This window comes from Arachis hypogaea, chromosome 17, assembly GCF_003086295.3.
Source record: "Arachis hypogaea cultivar Tifrunner chromosome 17, arahy.Tifrunner.gnm2.J5K5, whole genome shotgun sequence".
Lineage (NCBI taxonomy): Eukaryota > Viridiplantae > Streptophyta > Magnoliopsida > Fabales > Fabaceae > Arachis > Arachis hypogaea.
In genome coordinates, this window is record NC_092052.1 from 108,283,417 (window position 1) to 108,302,910 (window position 19,494).

The window sequence follows — 19,494 nt, forward strand, 5'->3', positions numbered from 1 at the left end:
AGTGACTAAACTTTGCATAAACTAAAAATGAACAATAAAATTTAAATAATTTGAATAAAAGTGAAATTAAATTAGTTAGTAAAAATATTTGAAAAAGTAAAGGATAAATTAAAATGTAAAGGCCAATAAAAGATTGTTGAATTTAAACGAAACAAAATGACATTGCAAAGAAAGTAAATTGTATGAAAAGAAAGTATAAAAATGATAAAATAAAATTGAAATATATGAAAATTGATCAACAATATAATATTTGACACTAAACAATGATCGAAGTCTACACTTATTGAATACTGACTTATCAAAGAGTTTAATAATATTTTGTTGTTAAAAATATTATTTTTAATATAATACATAGTAATTAAACTCATCAACAACATAGCAATAAGCACAACTAGAAAATTACTTAATACAGACAGATTTAGTCTTTATTATAGACGGATTTTTGGTTACCGACGGATTTTGTCCCTCTGTAAAAGTCTCGTCGAAAATTATTTACCGACGGATATTTTTCTGTCGGAAAATTAACGATGGATTTTTACTAGTTACCGACGGATTTTCCGTCGGTAATTACAGACAGATTTTCTGTCGGTAATTGGCAACAAATTTTTTGACAGATTTTCCATTTGTAATTTGAACCTTGAAAAATCATCCCACACACAGACAAAAAATCTGTCTGTAAATCCGTTAGTAAGGTAAAATAACATTTTTTTAGATGTTTTTTATTAGAAAATAAACCTAATTTCATACAAAATAAATATAAATTTAATGAATACAAATTTCATTTAATTTTCATCTAACTTATATCTAAATATTCAGTATTTCAAAATAACTAATATTTGATATTAGCAATAAAATCAAACATGATGTTTAATTTTGACAATATATCAAGAACAAAGACATTTAGTAATCTCTTCTAAATAGTCCAACATCATTAGTATATATTTTTAACATACAAGAGATAATCATTTATAAATTTATTTTTATTTGGAATAATTTTGTGACGAGGGCTTCACTTAATTTAATCCACTTAATTTAATTTTCCTTGCATCCATATTGTGAGCATGTCAAGTGCGGCTTGTAGTTGGTCCATAGGAACCAAGTGTACAGCTTTATTTACCTGTTTAATATATAGGGGTGGCAACACTACCCGAACCTGCGGGTACCCACCCCGCTCCTACCCGCTTGGGGCGGGTAATTACCCGCCCCCGCATCGGGGCGGGTTTTAACGGGGCGGGTTCTTGGGCGGGGCGGGGCGGGGTCGGGTTTAGGTTAAATCCGCCCCTACCCGCCCCGGTATATATAATATATATATAAATATATATATTTTTAATATATAATATATGTAACATATATAAAATAATTAGTAAAATGATTAATAATATTATATCATATATAAATTTTTACTTTAATTTATGTTATGTATGTAAATGGTAGTTATATAATTTTTAAAATTTTATTTTATTTGTTGAATTTAATAATTATAGGGGCGGGTAGGGGCGGGGCGGGTACCCGCAGGGGCGGGTTAGGGTTTAACATTTTACTACCCGCGGGTAGGGCGAGGCGGGTTTTATGCCGGTTTTTTGTCAGGCGGGGTCGGGGTAGGGTAGAGCAAAAATCCGCCCCTACCCGCCCCGTTGCTACCCCTATTAATATAACTTAAAAAAATTAAACATTAATTTTAAAAATCTTGAAAATTAGATATCTAAAATCTATTGGGATATTATTATTAGAAAGACATACATACCTTCAAGAAAGTGACAGTATTTGTTACTCTGAAAAGCCATGCAGCTCCCCACAGTAACTCATCATGAACAACTAACACAACAAAATGCTTATTAATGAATTAATTAATGAATTATTCAAAGGAATAATAACTGGTATGTTACCATGAAACCAGAATAGGAGCAATAAAAAGGACAAACTGGTGATCCAAGTGAACTACTATAAGAACTCTAATGTTGATATGCAAACTGAAAAACTGAGAGAGCACGAGCAAACTCTTCGAAACCAAGTATCCCATTGTGCTTTGTGTCAAACAAATCAAATATCTAAGAGATAATACATTGAGAAGCTCATATGAGTGTAGTGCCTATTTTGGAATATGAAAGGAAAATAGACAAGGAAAAAAGGAATATGAAATTTTTCATACCAAAATGCAGGTTGACTAGGTCCTTTAAACATGTACCTTTGCGAGTATATAGCGAGGTTTTGTAATTATTCTTTTCACTATTTCCACTAAAGCAGAGCTCACTTTAAAATTAATGTCCAAACTTTCAGAGGCAACTGCACATTTGAAAATAAAGTAGATGATTAGATTGATGGACATGAAATTATATTTCTAACATTTAAAAGCACTTTGCTGTGGTTATTTAGAAGTTCAGATGAAGAACAACGGTAAACTATCTTAGGATGACATAGAAAGCTGATAGAGTCAGGATTATTAATAATTTAATAGTAGGCTTGGGATTGTATTAGTAACAATAGAACCTGACCTAATTGGAAAACAAGTGAATTAGGCTACGGTATTATTAAAGATAATTTTACTAATAATGTCATAATATATTTTCTCTTTTTCTCTAATTCTATGCCTATAATTGAGGTGGAGAGAAGATAAAGAAAAATAAAATGGAGAAAGATAAACTTTTTCCAGTTATGAGATTCTGGCTGGTCATTATAAGGGTGTCTTTATGAGCTTTAAGGTATGCATCTGCTATTTCAGCTGCTCGACTGACTTCCTCCTCCCGCTCCTCGACAGGCCTCATTGCAAGTTTTTCAACTGAGACCTATTTCAAAAAAGATCATATTAGATTGAAAAAATAATTTTGAAAAGAAAGTATTTTTGTTAGGCACAAAGCTAATGCCTCTGATAAAAGTTAACAAAAATATATATAAGTTACACCATGAAAGAAACAATGATGGATTCATAATAAAATGGCAAAAAGAAAATTTAAGATGTCAATCACCTCAATGCTTTTCAAGAAATGACCACACTGTAATTTAAGTTCTTCAACCTGTGGATAAACTTGCATGAGCACAAAATGGGTATGCCAAGGAGACTTGATTTGAGTAATTTATCAAAATTTCATTTTTCACCTGCTTTGTTGTTTTTGGAACATATGATCCCACAACTATCAAACTACCATTCCTTTCTCTAGTAATTCCTAGATCCTTTGGCAATATTGGGGGCCTCGAGATAATTCCAATTCGAGAAGAAACAAAACTAGCAGCAGTACGACATAAGAAGTGTTTTTCCATCAATTCTGCCTATTAACAGGACAAAACAACAAAGTAGCATTAACATATGTAAACAATCATGCAAAAGGGCCAAATAAATACAATTAACATGAATAAAATTCTACCTTGATCATTTCAAGTGCAAATACAGCCATGTCTCTTTCACTAGTTGCATTAACTACACATGCTGAACCCTGCTTTTACAATAGAAACATAGTAAGGGGATTGGTAATAGACACACACTAATTCATAATATTCTAACAAGACAAAGTCAAGTCACTGATTTTCTTCTTATAACTTAAGAATGTAGAAACTAAAGTGCATTATCAATTTCTGTATACCTTTTTTAGACTGTATAGATGCTGGCAAACTGCATCTGGTCCTCCTTTCCTCAAAAGTTCAATGGAAACAGAAGCAACAGTGGATGCAGGTATTCGACCACCAGTCTTCTCTTCTACCCACTAATTGGATAAATATCTTTTAAAAAATTTATTCTATGCCAACATAAAAAAAAAAGTCAGCACAATCCAGTAATAAAAAGGAACAAAGAGGCTTTTACATCACGCAGATTCGAAGATTTGTAGCCAAAGACAGCATCTTTAGCAAACTCTGTGTCTCCTGCAGGAATGCTGGATATGAGGCTTATAGAAGATCATATTCATTCATTTTCAAATGTTCAACAGCACATAACTAGAGAAGATTAAATCTTGTTAAACAAGTTTCATAACCTATTCCCATGTATGGTTGTTTCTGTGAGATGGAAGCTATGTAATACAAGTTCAATTTCTACCATCAAAAGTAGTGGTTAAACTACCTAGCTAAGCTTCAGTAGTTCTAACTACTTTCTCAACTTCAGCAATGGTGTTTCGAGCATCATCGATTTCAGGACCTTCCTTCTCATTTGATTCCTCTAGCTCAGCCTGAAAGAGGACATAAAAATGGCCCACATGCCATGAATCAGAAGCATAACATATAGACTCAATTTTAAGCATATACGCAACTTGGACTTGCTATTTGAAAATAGAGAAAACAAAACAAAAATATAGATCAAACATAATGAAGAAATAAGTACAAATTATTTCAAATAAATAAATGAACCTTCATTGGCTTGCTTAAGAGAACGAAAGATAGATTTCTCTTTAGTTGTCAACTTCTATATTTCAGTTTAATACATTTTGAAAAATATTTTTAGTTATAAAATTTTTTAGCAGAGTACCAATCAAAGCAGTGCCTCAATCTTCCAGTAATAAAATAAATAAGTTGTTTATCACATTGAGATTATGATTTGATGAAGAAAAATAAAGCGACACACAGGAATCAAATCAACAAATGCCACACTGATAAACTCAAAGTTAACCCAACTCATAACATCATTAATGGGTACCAATACCATCATCCATTGGAAACAAAAATCCAAGGCATGAAATGAAAAGCATGTAAAATGTTTGCAACATGAGAAAACAGCACAAAACTAAGGCATAAGTTAATAACCATGGAAAAAGAAAATAAGAAAATGTACATTACCAATGCTCCTTTTAAATCCACAAGTGTGGCCTTAAGGCGCTTGTGGAAATCAGGAATCATCATCCTAGACTCAGCCAGCACATTTTTCTATCCAAAGTATCAAGTCAACAAACAAAACTTGCAATCATTATTCACCATATCATCACTGACCTTAGTGATTTTCCAAAAACAATTACGGAGGCAAATCCACACCCTACTAAGATGTACAATTTAAAAACTTCAATCTAATAATAACTATATTTAAAAATAATCACATATTATTTTTACATAAATAGATAAATTGAAATTAGATACCTGCTGCTTGAGATCATAAGGGTCAGCACCCTTCTCCTTCATGTCAACAGTTTTTGCAGTTTCTCTCTCAACTTTCTTCTCATAAGATACTAATAGAGTAGATACTTGAATGCTGGAATTACTATAGCTCTAAATTTATTTATCTCAAACCTTGCTTATTTTACCATTGGATATGATTCTTATTAATTCATGCAATATTATAAGTGGACTTATTGCAGTGAAGTTTTATCCATATTGAAGAACTACTAACGAGATTGTAGCATTACACTTCTGAAGTTTTATCTATATTGAAGAGCTACTAAACTAAACAATCAAGAGATTTTTCTTGGTCTCGTTAGGTACCTGAGCAAAAGAGTTGCTTAAGGAGTGAGCAGGGTCAGTTGAAACCACCATAGTGGGGGTGCCCATGATTTGCAAATCTCACTGCAAGGGAGGTAGCACAGCTTGTTTTTCCCACACCCCCTTTCCCACTAAGCATGTAATACTTCCTCTCCTTCCCTGCCACCATCTCGTCAAATCCACAAACACCTTCTGTGCAAGATCCTAGAAACCTCACTACATTACTAAATATAAGAGCAGATTAAAATATAGCAGAAACTGGTGTAGTACGATTTCTTACACTAATTGAAGAAGTCCATCGTAGATCCCAGGCATCGGTGAAGAATGCGAGACAACAGTAGGGATGATGACGGAGGTTCAAAGCAGAAGCAGAACCAGCTGAAGAAGCCTCCATTGAAGAAGACAAAGACTGTGCCTACTTCTTCAACAACGCATCTCAGAGTGTCAGTTGAGAACGCGATCGCAGCTGAGGAGCAATGGAACTTCCCTTCCTTTCTTGGTACCAAGCCAAGGAGGAGGCGCCCTTCCCCTAACAACCTCGATTTCTCCAAATCACTCCCTTCCCGCTTCGATCCCCCTCCTCCTCCTCCTCCTCCTCCTCTCATCCTTCATCGCCGCCAACATCACCACCACCTCTGATACCACAGCTCACTTCCGATACCAGCTCCAGGAGACTGCAACACCACAACTGCTCTCCCTTCTTCTATCTGATTTCAATTCAAATCGTTTATTCTGTGTTTTTTATTCCAATTTTTTAGGACAGGAACACATTGAGATGGAAACAGAGATAATTGACAATAAAGCAGATTGAATCAGAAGACTAAAATCACGACCAATAGATAACAAGAAATCACAAGTTGATATCAATTCTGAATGAAGAAAATAGAATCGAGAAAAAGAAAAGGCTTACAGCGACGATGTCAGGGTCACACCAGAGAAGTTGGTCTTTGCCGGAGAAGAAGTTACCAACGGAGTCAACTATCATTCCGAGCTTCGCTTCAAGCTTCGCCATTCAACAATAACCACCGAGTTGAGATGAGTTTCACGAATCGCTGCAGACGCGACGAGAGCAGCGGCGGAGGGAGCTCGTGCGACGCAAGGGATGACAAAGAGAGATCCTGCGAGGCGAGCGGCGGCGACAGCGGCGGAAGAAGCTGGTGCGATGGAGAGAAGAAGCAACTCGGTGACGGAGAGTGGAACAAGCTCATGTGATTTGTGTGGAGTGTGAATGGATCGAGAGGGTAGGGATAAAATTAGGGTTAACTCAATATTTTCGACGAAATATTTTAAATTACAGACTGATTTTTCATCCGTAATAATTTAATAAATGCATCATTTTTGTCCATTTAATTACAGATGAATTTTCCGTTTGTAACAATTTCCCACGAAAAAAATTAATTTTTCCGACAGAAAGATCGACGGATTCTCTTTTTCGTCTGTAATTTATGCTAATAAAAATTTTTTTATTTTTCGACAAAAAATTTCTCCCAAATTCTGTCTGTATTTTCGTGGGATAAAATCCATCAGAAATATCCATCTGTAGTAACTAATTTTCTAATAATGAAAAAACAGTAACAACATAATTATCAATCACTATTTAGATTTTGTTTAGTGATAAAATTATGGATCTCATATATATTAGTCTTTTCATGTTGTATACAAGGTTATAATTTGCCCCCATCCTATTCTTCAAGAATCAGAAAGATGCTTTTCAATCAAGTTTGAATTTGTTCGTTTGGAATCGATCGAACTTGTTGAATAACTAGTATTTATATTGAATAAAACTAGTATTTATATTGAATAAATAGTATTAATAGTGATTTATCATATAAATATTAATTTTAAAGGATTTATATTTGTTCTAGGTTTTTAGGAAAAATGGAACAATTCTATTCAGTAGGAACAAAAAGAAGTGGATCTATTTTATTCTATATCCGATAAATAACAATACGCAATGGTGGTGTGGGAGGACGTTGACCAAATGAATAAAAAAAAGATAGTTATATATATATATATACACACACTAAGCCTAAGGTTACTTTTCGTAAAAATGTCGGTTACAAACAATACATTATACGCCGCTTATTAAAGCCGAGTTATTATGACATAAAGTTGCATAGTTAAAATGAATAGATATTAAGTTGAGCGTCAGAATAATATTTCAAGCTGAAGTTCTAGCATGCTATAGAACAATTTGTATAAATTATTTTTTGATACACTTCTTTCATAAATTCTAATCGACAATTAACACTGTTAATTGGTTGGAAATAATAATTAGTTGAATATCATATCACATTTGCATAATTTGTTCAATGACCTTTATTTGTCTTTCTTTTTCCATCTTTAACTTCAGTCTGGGGATATCTGTAACCATCATATTAATTAATAACTGAATATAATAATAATGTCTTAAATAAAGGGGAGTTAGTTCAAATTTAGACATCAGTGTCCTAAAGGAATGGATCACGTTGCTTAATTTCTACTACACACACTTGGAGCTCTTCCGTGCGATGCCGAATTAAAAGTGACCAAGGAAAAGGGACACGACTAGCACAAAATTTTCCAATTCGAAACAAGTAATTTCTCATTTTATTAAAGATAAAGATACCCCTCGTTTTAAATATACTCAGCCATGCAAACTGTTGCAATAATACACTTTGATTGGAAGATGAGGTGTGGTATAATTAATAGTAGATGACAAAATCCGTTAACTTGTTAAGTTATTCAGTGGGCTCAGAGTGGCGCGTGTGAGGACAGGTGTCCATTTAGTGGCATCCGCTGCAGTTATCATTATATTTCCAACTAGATTGATAGGTTACATACTCTAAATTCAGCCACACAAATTAAAGAAAGCAAATCCAGCAAATATAATAATGCATCCACGTTTCGTTTCGTTTCGCTTCGTTTCTTATCTTTTGTATTAATACTATAGGCAAAGTTTCAGGTATGCCAATCACTTTATTAGAAGATTGAAATTTTGATTATTATGTCTATTAAGATATAAAATAAAAAAATATTAATGGTTCTAGTTGTTTTGTGAAATTGTGGTGGAGTCTTTAATTTTGTAGTGTTACAAAGGCCTTAACCTATAGTGTCGTTCTACTAACATGATGGTTTATTAATTACAGGCTATGTGTAGCTTGTCCCAGCCGGAGCAGGCTAGTATGGTTTTAATAAAATAGTTTTTTTTTTTTTTTTTGGTCTTATAGACATTAGAAGTAAAGGAAATAATATTGGGTAATGTTGATTAATGATTCGATACTGTAGATAAGTTGGTGAACAAAATATAAAAAAATTGTAGATAAAAAATTGAATTATAAATTTTTAGCGAAAAAAAAAATTGGAAATATTTTTATATGGTAGTAGTCTATATAGATAAAAAAGGCATTGACGATGTTGTTGTGAACATGCTGCGATTGTAATAGTGGAAAACTTTAAAAATTTATTAATTTTGCATAACATGAAAAAAAAAATCAAAGTTTATTTATAGATGTATATGGTCTAACTAGATGCGTAGGTATAATTTGATAAAACTTGGTAGAAAATTACTTGTGAGCAAAAATATACATGATTATTAGTACCATTAATGTTACTTAAGTGAAAAAATTTGAATGTCGGATGACTTTATATTTGACTTAGATAATAATGAAGTGAAAAAAAAGATATAGGATACTTTTTATATGTATTAGAAAAAAATTGAATGAGTGAAGTATTTAAACATTTATAAGGTCTCTTCTTACGTGCAACCTGTAAGTGAGTAATAAGATTGTGTAAGAGAAAAAATTTGTGAAGAATAAAAGTAAGAGTGTTGTGGTATGTATACATATCTTGGAAGATGATGTTATTGAGAATAAATAGTATGAATAGAATTCAATCTATTATGTATAAGATAATGTGTTATTATTATATGTATTATTAAACTAAATAATTAATATGATAAAATTTTTTATTAAATTTAGAGACTTAATATTATGATAAAAATTATAATATTAAGACATAAATTTTTTATAATTTATTTTAATTAAATTGTTCTTAATTGTATGATTATTAAAATGATATTAATAATTTGAAGAGAGAGAATCGTTATATTAACTTATTTTGAGAATTTTTGTTTACTACACATTTATCAATAGAATATTTCTATGATAAACATAGTATAAGAATTTTCTTTAATATGAGACTATCATGATAATAGACTATCATGATAATTAACAAATATTTAATTATTTATTATACTTTAATTTTAGAATTTCAGACGTATAATATCTTATTGTACTAGTTGAATATACATTGAATATAATTTATATATTTGTAAAATTAATTATTAGTTAATAACAAATCCGTCAACTTTTGATAGATTTTGATCATGAGTTATATGATTATAATGATTGAACTAAATAAAATTTTATCCAAGTGAATTGAATGAATAAAGAAATGAGTTTTTTGAGTCATTTATTAGTTCATTATGATAATGGTAATAAATTAGAGTTTGATAATTAAACCATATTCTAAAGATTAACAAAGAGCCAAAAATTATGGAAGGAATTATACTTTATTCTTCTCTTATTCTAATTAGTAAAATGATATTATTTCATACTATTAGATGTCAAAGAATGTTATTAGACGCCAAATTCTATTAGTAAATTTAATAATATATTACCGACTTAGTATTGAACATATCACTACTAGAAATAGGATTTTTTCGGACGAAAATTTCAAACGAAATTTATTCCGTCTGAATGACTTTTTCATTTCGGACAAATTTGAGATAAATGTTGAACAATTTTTAGTGGAAATATTGAAATAATATATTCTGTCTTAAATTTGTCTAAATTTTGTTCCAAATTTTGGCACCAAATTTTTTTTAGATGGCGCCAAAATTTTCATACAGATTAGCGACACATTTTGGACAAAAACTATAATTCGTCCGTATTCCATCTGAATATGCGCAATAACTTCAGACGGATTTGGGACGTATTTTGAAAAATGTTAATTCTATCCCAAATTTGTCTATAATTAGTCTTAAATGCTTTTACTATAACTAACCCTTTAAAGTAGACAAATTTTTTTCCCACAAATTTGAGACAAAATTAGCATCATTTGTAAATTTCGTTTGAAAGTTCATCAATTTTCAAACAGATTTCAAATATTTATTGAAAACTTTTAAAATTTAGTATAAAAATATTATTTATATTTTAAATTAGTCTATGATCTGTCCCAAATATTTTTGCTATTCCAAAATAAATTTTTTTTCCCTAAAATAACCTTAATTATATATAACTTATAAAAAGGTACCGTTTTTGTTTGCACCTTTCAATTCCAAAACCTCTTGATCAAAATATGAAATAATGATCATACCAATTAACATCTTATTTATTATTATACATATTTTTAAAAATTGGATTAATAGGCACATTAGTGCTTATTTATGCAGGCTTTTTTATATAAATAAGTAAATAAAATATATTAATTCCCATAATACGCATGCAGAAAAAGCTTTACAAAAATGCGCAAGGCCATTGTTCACAAAGCACCCGCGAAATGGATTTAGTCGCCATCTCAAGAGGGGCGCACACGAATTGGAACTTCTGGTGGGGAAAGCCATTTTGTGCCTAGCGCCAACGAAATGGGTACTTTTGGTGGGGCTATCATGAAATTTAGTTGGTTTATTTTTAAAATAAATTTTTTAATATTTTAAAAAATAAAAAAATTATTTAATTTTTTATTAAGTTAATAATTTATTTTTATATAATATCAAATATGAAATAAATTACAATCTTAAAATAATTAATTGAATCATTATAGATCAACCATTAAAATATAAGACTAGTAAATTAATCTATTATTAACCATAACTCTTTTAATTCAGGTAGTACGTACTCAGTACTAAATAAAAAAATTTAAATATTCAATCCTAAATTTTAGAACTAAATTGACTATATTTTTATTAGTTTTTTTTTTCTCTCATTGTATATTATATTTGACTTTTTTTAGTTAAAGTTGGGAGACTCTATCTTTTTATTTTTTTTATATACTTTATCTTTTTATTTTTTTTATTCTTTTACTTTTATTATATTTAATATTAAATTTCTTATACAAATTTTTATATACCATCTTATATTTAATTTTGATTTTTTTAGTTACCTCATATTATTTTTTAATTTATTTTTTTGAATTATTTACGTTATAATAATTCAAAATTTAATTTTTTAACAAATTTAAGATAAAGTGTATCTAAAAGAATTACATATATAAAAATCTTAAAAATAAATTAGAGGAGTGCTAGAGGGCCAACAGATTTTGTGATTTGTAGCCATCAATTAGCCATCAGTAGTGTTTTTAATGGTGTGAGATTACATCTAATGCTGGAGAATTACTCATTTTTCTTTTGATGGTTAAATGCTGGCCAAATTTTAATAAAAGTGCTGACTCCTAGACTTTCTCAATAAATTATATCTAATCTTCTAAAAAAAGTAAAAATAAAATATAATAAAAAAATCACGTAAAATAAAAAAGTCATATACTTTTTCATAAGATTAAGGTATATTAAAAATTTAAAAAAATACAAATAAATACATTTCTTAGTGGACTTTTTCATACTATTCATTTTGATCTTCATCCTCATTGTTCTCGTCGTCGTCCTCGTCCTCGTTCTCATCCTCATCCATATCTTCGTCCTCATCCCCAAGTGGCTCATCATCATCATCATCATCATCATCATCATCATCTTCTTCTTCTTCTTCTTCTTCTTCATATCTTGTACTATTTGTATCCAGTAAATCAACAATAATGTCAATATCATTTGAGATATGATTGTTAGATTGATTTGTGCCATCTTATTGATATGCAAAATCCTCTGTTGTTTCAATATCAATCTCACCTCTTGCTTTAGTTTTGAATACAAACCACCATTCTGCTTTTTCTTTGGTGTTGCTCATTGGATGAGGTGCAAAATATACTTGAATTGCTTTATGTGCAATGATAAACGGATCATATTTACCATATCGCCGATTCTTTCAAATCTGTATGATTCCATACTCTTTGTTTACCTTTGTTCCTTTGCCAATCGTGGGATCAAACCATTCACATTTAAATAGTACAACTCTTTTTAGTGGTAGTCCAGTATACTCAACTTGAATAATTTCATCAAGCTGGCTATAGAAATCATTTTCATATTCACCATAACCTGTGCCTTTGACACATATTCCATAATTCTGAATTGACTTTCCACTTGAGTGAGATCTTGTGTGAAACTTGAAGCCATTGACTTTGTAGATAGGCCAACATTTAACAATTCTCAAAGGACCTATGCCAAGGAATAAATATTCGAATTTGTCACATTATTTAAAGGATCATGAACCTGTATTAAATAAGAACCAATAAGTTAGAATATAATATGTCATCTACCAAAAAATGTGTGTACAATAAGACTATCATATCATGTTGACTTACATAATTTTTAAATCATTTTACAAAATCTGCTTCAATAAATTGATCAATTTGTTCATCACTTAAAGTAATACGATCTTGTCGTATGAAGTTCACAAAGATCCTGTAGTACATGAATTTCAAAAAAATTAAAATTATTAATATAAGAAAATATAATTAATAGTAAGAATATATATAGGAAGATAAATACTCACTCAATATATGGCTTAATTTCATCACAGTTTATTAGTATATGATTCATGGTTGCACTGAATTCTTTGTCATCTAAATAACGAGTTTTGCATTCACCAGCCAAACAATCAGGCAAATTAAAAATAGACAAAGTTGGTTGCATTGAATCATCACCCTCATCATTTTGCTTTCTGTCGATGCTAGTTTGGCTAAAATAGTACTCACAAAAGTGAGAAATCTCCTCAATTAGATATTATTCAACGATAGATCCTTCAACATGTGCTTTGTTCTTGACCTTTTTCTTAAGATAATGAAGAAATCTGTCGTAAAAAAAATTATAACAAAAATCAAATAACAAATAATTGGCTTAATAAAACAGTAAAAAGAAATTTGAGAATAAATATAGAGGTGTGACTAAGGTACCTCTCAAAAGGATACATCCATCTATATTGCACAGGACCACCGAGTAATGCTTCAAATGGCAAATGAATAGGTAGCTGTTTCATTGAGTCAAAAAATCCAGAAGAAAAAATATGTTCTAACTTGCATAGCACAATTGGAATATTTTCTTCAAGCTTATTGAGAACATCTTCTCGTAACGATGTTGAGCATAAATCTCGAAAAAATTGACTTAACTCTGTTATTGGCTTCCATATTTGCTCTGGCAATGAACTAAAAGCGATTGGGAGTAAACGTTCCATAAATATATGACAATCATGACTTTTCATTCCATATAACTTGCCCTCCTTCATGTCAACACATCTCCCTAAATTTGAAACATATCCATCAGGCATCCTTAACTCTTTCACACATTCACATATTGCCCTCTTTTGCTGGAGAGTAAATGTGTAATTTGCTTTAGGTTTTATAATTTTACCTCCACTTTGTTCTGGCAGTTCTAAACTTTTTCGCTTGCAGTATAATGATAGATCCATTCTAGCCTTTGCATTATCTTTAGTCTTCTCTTTGATGTCCATGATAGTATTGAATATATTATCAAATACATTCTTCTCAATATGCATTACATCAAGGTTATGACGGATTAAATTATGACGCCAATAAGGCAAATCCCAAAATATGCTTCTTTTGGTCCAATTACGCATACTTCCATATCCTTCTATCTCAAGTTGCTCAACATCACTTATCTTATCATAATTCTGAACTATATCCCATATTTGCTCTCCAGTCAATTTTGACGGAAGTTCTGATCTCTCAATTCTATTCTTATAGAATGCATCCTTGTTTCTTCTAAACATGTGATTATCTGGCAAGAATTGTCTGTGACAATCAAACCATGATGGCTTTCTCCCATTTTTTAATTGGAATACCTTTGTTCGTTCCATACAGTATGGACATGCTAGCCTGCCTGCTGTCATCCATCCAGACAATATTTTATATGCAGGAAAATCATTAATAGTCTACAACAATGCAGCTCGCATTACAAAATTTGACTTGGAATGAATATCATAAGTTAAAACTCCATCTTCCCATAGTAGTTTTAGCTCATCAATCAAGGGCTGCAGGTATACATCAATCCGAGTTTTGGGATTACGAGGACCAGGGATAATCATGGATAAAAACATGTAAGGAGTTTTCATGCACATAGAAGGAGGCATGTTATAAGGAGTGACAATTACTGACCAACATGAATATTGTTTACCAGATTGACCAAAAGGGGTGAATCCATCAGCACATAATCCTAGTCTGATATTGCGTGGTTCTTGAGAAAATTGTGGATGTTTTCTGCTTTTGAATCCGATAGATGCTCAAAAACTCCTTTAAACTCGTGATAAAAATGCCATCGCATGTGAGGTGCTGTGTTCATTGAAGCATAAAGTCTTCTTAAACGAGGTATAAGCGGTAAATAATGCATTCGTTTCAAAGGCACTTGTTTACCCTTTTTACCTATCTTATACCTTGGAGAATGACAAAATTTACATTCCCTTCTTGGTATATCATCCTCATTGTAATACAGCATACAACCATTAATGCAACAATCAATTTTATTACTTTCCATGCCAAGTTTCGATACTAGCTTCTTTGCTTCATAAAAATTGGAGACAAGTTATCCTTCGGCATCACTTCTTTCATAGCTTTCACGAAATCATCAAAGATTTATTGAGATACATTCCCTTTAGCTTTTATACTCAACATTTTAACTGTCATTGATAATTCTGAATGATTAATACATCCCTCAAATAATGGGCGCTGAGCAGACTGTAATAAATCATAAAATTTTTTAGCTTCTGCATTCGGAGGCTCCTCCATGTGTTCTTCAAATTGACTCATAAATTCTGGTCCAGCAGTATCAACCATCATAGATTCATACGAATTTCTTATTGGCACATTAGCATGCGGAGAAGAACATGTACCTTCTTGATTATTATCTTGATCTACATTCAAATGCAAAGGACTCTCTCCATGTGAATCCCAACACCAGTATCTTGGCATGAAACCATATTTATATAAATCTAATGAAACCTCATCCGGAATTAAGAAAATCTTATTTTTATGTTTGTTGCAAGGACATCTAAGTACACCGCCTTCAAGTATAAATTGAAGTTGTTTTGTAACTGTATCAATAAAATTTCGAACACCATTAACAAATTCCTGTCGTAATTCTCCTCAGTTTGGCAAATTTCTATTGTACATCCACTTTCGATGTTCTGGAATTTCCATATCTACATATAAAGTATATTAAAAATTAGATTAATTAAATTATATTTTTATGAGATAACCAATTATGAGTATAATTAATTTAATGTTACAAAATTATAATATTATATTTTGATAAATAATAAATCATCTCAAAAAAATGTACCACACTTCACCGATAATTTAAATTACTATTAAAAAATTAGTATATCATACTATTAAAATGAACTATTTTACTATAATTTTTTAGGAAAAAAACTTAAATGTATGTGTTGAAATTTATAATATGAAAAAATGATTATAATAAATAAAATATATACTAATTCTAAAAACACAAGGTAAAAATTACACAAAATCAAATAAAATAATAATATTATTCTATAAAAAAATATATATCGATAATAATGATAAAAAAATTTATATCAACAATGAATAATAAAAATTCATGTAAAAAATTATAAACATATACTTCAGTGAACATAAAAAAATTTTAAAAAATACAAAAATATAAAAATAAACTTGCAAAGATCTTATCCATTGTTATTAAAATCGAATCGAACCGACTGCTTCGACCAAAAAATCGATCAAATCCAAAAAAAAATCGGTCCGATCGTAGCGTATGAAGTTTGAAGTTTAAAATTTCTCAAAATGTGTGAATTGGAGTTCTAAAATCGAATCGAACCGACTGCTTCAACCAAAAAATCGATCAAATCCAAAAAAAAATCGGTCCGATCGTAGCGTATGAAGTTTAAAATTTCTCAAAATGTGTGAATTGGAGTTCGAACCCTTGTCATTTACAATAAAAATATCTTTCTCTGCCACTAAGCTGATTTATGTCTTAATAGTTTATATGCAAATTATAATATATATAGATATATTTTATCAAATAGTTTACTTCTACTTAATTTATTTTAATTTTAATTATAAACTCATTTATTCTTAAATTAATTATATTTTTATTTAATAATAATTATAAACTCACTTATTTTTTTCATAATGATATAATATCTATTAATATCATTTTTGCGACAGTTACTTGTAGTATATAATAGATATAAACTAATAAATAAATTATTAAAATTTAAAAATAATAGTTATTTTAATATAAAAATAAAATAAAAATATTTATGATAGAATAAAATTAACAAAATATTTATTATTTCTGTTCCATATTGTTTTAAATTAGCTAAATATTAGTAAAAATATGAATTTTTTTTTAAATTTTTTTATTACATTACTTTTTCAAATTGTTCAATCACAAAATCTCAAAGAGATCTACTGGAACCTTACTAAATCATACCGGTATTATAAATCTCATCGTTTTGAATATGACCGTTCATTGTTTCAAGTTTTTAACGTTATTTAATTTAAAACTTAAAAAGTATTCCATCCGTATGGCTGTGTTTGTTTATAGAGACAGACAGAGACAATAAGATGGAGACACTAAAAATTATTCTTTGTGTATTGTGTTTGGATACGATGTACAAGTCACTAATGTAATATCCAGTATTATGTTTGGATACACATGGACAAGACTAAAATATTATATAAAATGACTAAAATAGTCATGTAATTCCAAATTTTCTACATCAAATACAAACTAATTTAATAGAAAATGAGAGGACATAGGAGTACAGACAGAACTTGAAAAAAATGTTTGAAGAGGCAAAAAATTTTAATAAAAAAATATATAATAATATTTATATTAAAATAAAATTTATAAATATAATTATTTTATTTTTAAATTTAATATTTATATGTAGCAATACATATGGTTAAGATTAACAAAAAAATAAATCTGAGTTTGATTAATAAAAAATTTTGTTTAGGTTAATAAGCCAAACTAATTTTAAATAAAAAATCAATTTTAAAAAGGAATTCGTTTTTACATGAAAAAAAATAGTTTTTGCACATAAAAAATTTATTTTTATTTAGAAAACCAATGTTTTTTATCTAAAAACTTATTTTTCTTTAAATTATATAAAATCAATTACAACTTATAAATTATTTTTTAGCATTTTAAAAGATCAATTTTACCTTTGATAATATTTTTAAAAGTTTTAAGATTAATTATTTTTGTTATTATTTTTATTACAAATCAAATAATATAATACAAGGTTAAAATGGTATTGAAGTAAGAACGATAAGAAGGAAGGAATTATCCAGTCCAATAAAAAATTCTACAAAAAGGAGAGAATACCTGAAAGAAAGAGAAAGAAAGAACGCAGAGATAAAGAAAGACCAGGAAGAAGAAAGTACCTCTCTGAACACAACGCAATAAGAAAAATAAGAAGGAGTAACAGTGGAATAATAAAAAATATCTATAGACAAAAAGAAAAATAAAATTTATAAAAAAGTCTGTGTCCATCCTTCTAAATCCCGTGTCCATCACTGTCCTTCGTAAAAGAGTGGACACAAAAGTATAAAAAACTGTCTCAGAGACAATATGTTCAATGTCCATGTCCCTACTTTCAAACATTTTTTAGACATGTATTGTCCATGTCTCTGTGTCGTGTCTCCGAAAACAAACACTACCTATATGTTTTTAAAAAGATAAAAAAAGATAATTTTTTAAAAATCAATTCAAACTTATTCTTTATCAATTTTACTCTTTATTATTTTTTTCATAAAAAGACACAAATAACTTTTTATCTTAAAAATTATTAATTCAACTAAACAAGATAAATTAAATAAAGAACTAATCGGTAAATAATAAAATTATTAATAATGAAAAAGTATAATAATAAACATTAAATCACATAATGATAGATATTAAAAAAATTTTACCTATGTACGGATTGTAAGATGGATCGAAAATTTGCGAGTTAAGATAATTTGTCTTATTGGAACGATGGGGTGGGTACTTATAAAGATACTCCAACCTCAGAATATATTTAAAAAGTATATGTGTGTGGAATGACTAATGTAATTGAGGGGTCTCTAACATCTCTTTATATAATTTGAGACAATTATCTTATCTTATCTTATCTTATCTTATCTATCTTATCCATTAATATAAAAGATGTATTTAATTATGTTGATCTTCTAAATATTTAATTTTTAAGATTATTATATATTAGGATTTGGTTGAATTAGTCCCACATTGCTTAGGATAGCAAATAAAGTGGGTGGCCTAGGCTATAAATATGAGGCTAAGTTCTCCATATTTTTTACACCAGTCGGAAACACTTAAAGCTTGTATCTGACTTTTTTTTTCCTCTATACTCTTTGATTAGAGAGTGTTGTGAGGTGTAGTTAAATATTTGCTTTGAGAGTATGGGTGTATTGGGGTGTCGGTGTTATAGAGAAAGAAGTCTATGTGTTGTAACAATTTTCACATAGTGATATTCTTTGGTTGTCATTTGACAACAGCCGTGGTTTTTTTCTCCAGTAATTGGGGTTTTTCACGTTAAATTCTTGTGTTGTGATTGTGTCTATTTTATTTCTCTGTGAAAGGTATTTTCTCAAGGGGGAATGGTGTATTATTCCCAACATGTGGTATCAGAGCTTCGGTTCGGTGGGATTTATTCTTAGTATGCTCTGTGGTTGCAGCCTAGTCTGACAGTTCGGTGGGATTTATTCTTAGTATGCTCTGTGGTTGCAGCCTAGTCTGACCTTCCACATCAGAAAAAAATTTTGTCCTGTGGCTTGAGGTTGATCTTTGGTTGCTGTTGTTGTTGCTGGAAGGCAGTGTGATACTATGAGAGTGCATTTTGGAAAGGTTCTGGCTAAGGAAAGACTTGGTATTTAAGTGTGTCCATTGTGACCCACCTCTCTTTCCTGGGGACCCTTCCTAGTGCACGGTCTACAGTTGAGTTATACTATTTC

At 29.9% G+C, this 19,494-nt stretch overlaps 2 protein-coding genes and 1 long non-coding RNA gene across 15 annotated transcripts; all 3 read right to left on the reverse strand.

Moving 5' to 3' along the window:
- Positions 1-2,003: 2,003 nt before the first annotated feature.
- LOC140181005 (uncharacterized) lies at positions 2,004-2,321 on the reverse strand. The gene is made up of 2 exons (XR_011875486.1): positions 2,186-2,321; positions 2,004-2,048 (listed from the first exon to the last, which is right to left on the reverse strand). It is a non-coding gene; the product is annotated as an uncharacterized lncRNA (long non-coding RNA).
- A 119-nt stretch (positions 2,322-2,440) lies between these two features.
- LOC112766970 (uncharacterized) lies at positions 2,441-4,027 on the reverse strand. The gene is made up of 7 exons (XM_025812858.2): positions 3,963-4,027; positions 3,794-3,875; positions 3,576-3,695; positions 3,360-3,428; positions 3,094-3,264; positions 2,964-3,011; positions 2,441-2,783 (listed from the first exon to the last, which is right to left on the reverse strand). The coding sequence occupies exons 1-7, from the start codon at positions 4,025-4,027 to the stop codon at positions 2,589-2,591; spliced, it is 750 nt and encodes a 249-aa protein (XP_025668643.2). The 3' UTR covers positions 2,441-2,588.
- Positions 3,812-6,686, reverse strand: LOC112763626 (tubulin-folding cofactor A-like). 13 transcript variants are annotated; one of them, XM_072223190.1, is made up of 6 exons: positions 6,302-6,626; positions 5,672-6,098; positions 5,395-5,595; positions 4,759-4,845; positions 4,049-4,154; positions 3,812-3,852 (listed from the first exon to the last, which is right to left on the reverse strand). In XM_072223190.1, the coding sequence occupies exons 3-5, from the start codon at positions 5,458-5,460 to the stop codon at positions 4,053-4,055; spliced, it is 255 nt and encodes an 84-aa protein (XP_072079291.1). In that variant the 5' UTR covers positions 5,461-5,595; positions 5,672-6,098; positions 6,302-6,626; the 3' UTR covers positions 3,812-3,852; positions 4,049-4,052. The 13 variants fall into 13 exon arrangements, with proteins under 13 accessions (XP_072079291.1, XP_072079297.1, XP_072079290.1 ...); XM_072223196.1 differs by lacking the exon at positions 3,812-3,852 and having other exon boundaries at positions 3,877-4,154; positions 5,053-5,595; positions 6,302-6,686; XM_072223189.1 differs by lacking the exon at positions 3,812-3,852 and having other exon boundaries at positions 3,877-4,154; positions 6,302-6,684.
- Positions 6,687-19,494: the final 12,808 nt, after the last annotated feature.

Excerpts from the sequence above, each read along its gene's own strand:
- LOC112766970 (XM_025812858.2), bottom strand. The coding sequence starts at position 4,027 with ATGGTAGAAATTGAACTTGTATTACATAGCTTCCATCTCACAGAAACA. Across the intron at positions 3,012-3,093 it reads TTCCAAAAACAACAAAGCAG|GTTGAAGAACTTAAATTACA; the intron begins GTGAAAAATGAA and ends GTTTATCCACAG. Across the intron at positions 2,784-2,963 it reads ATTTCTTGAAAAGCATTGAG|GTCTCAGTTGAAAAACTTGC; the intron begins GTGATTGACATC and ends TTTTTGAAATAG.
- LOC112763626 (XM_072223190.1), bottom strand. The coding sequence starts at position 5,460 with ATGGGCACCCCCACTATGGTGGTTTCAACTGACCCTGCTCACTCCTTA. Across the intron at positions 4,846-5,394 it reads TAAGCAACTCTTTTGCTCAG|AAAAATGTGCTGGCTGAGTC; the intron begins GTACCTAACGAG and ends TACTTTGGATAG. Across the intron at positions 4,155-4,758 it reads TGGATTTAAAAGGAGCATTG|GCTGAGCTAGAGGAATCAAA; the intron begins GTAATGTACATT and ends GTCCTCTTTCAG.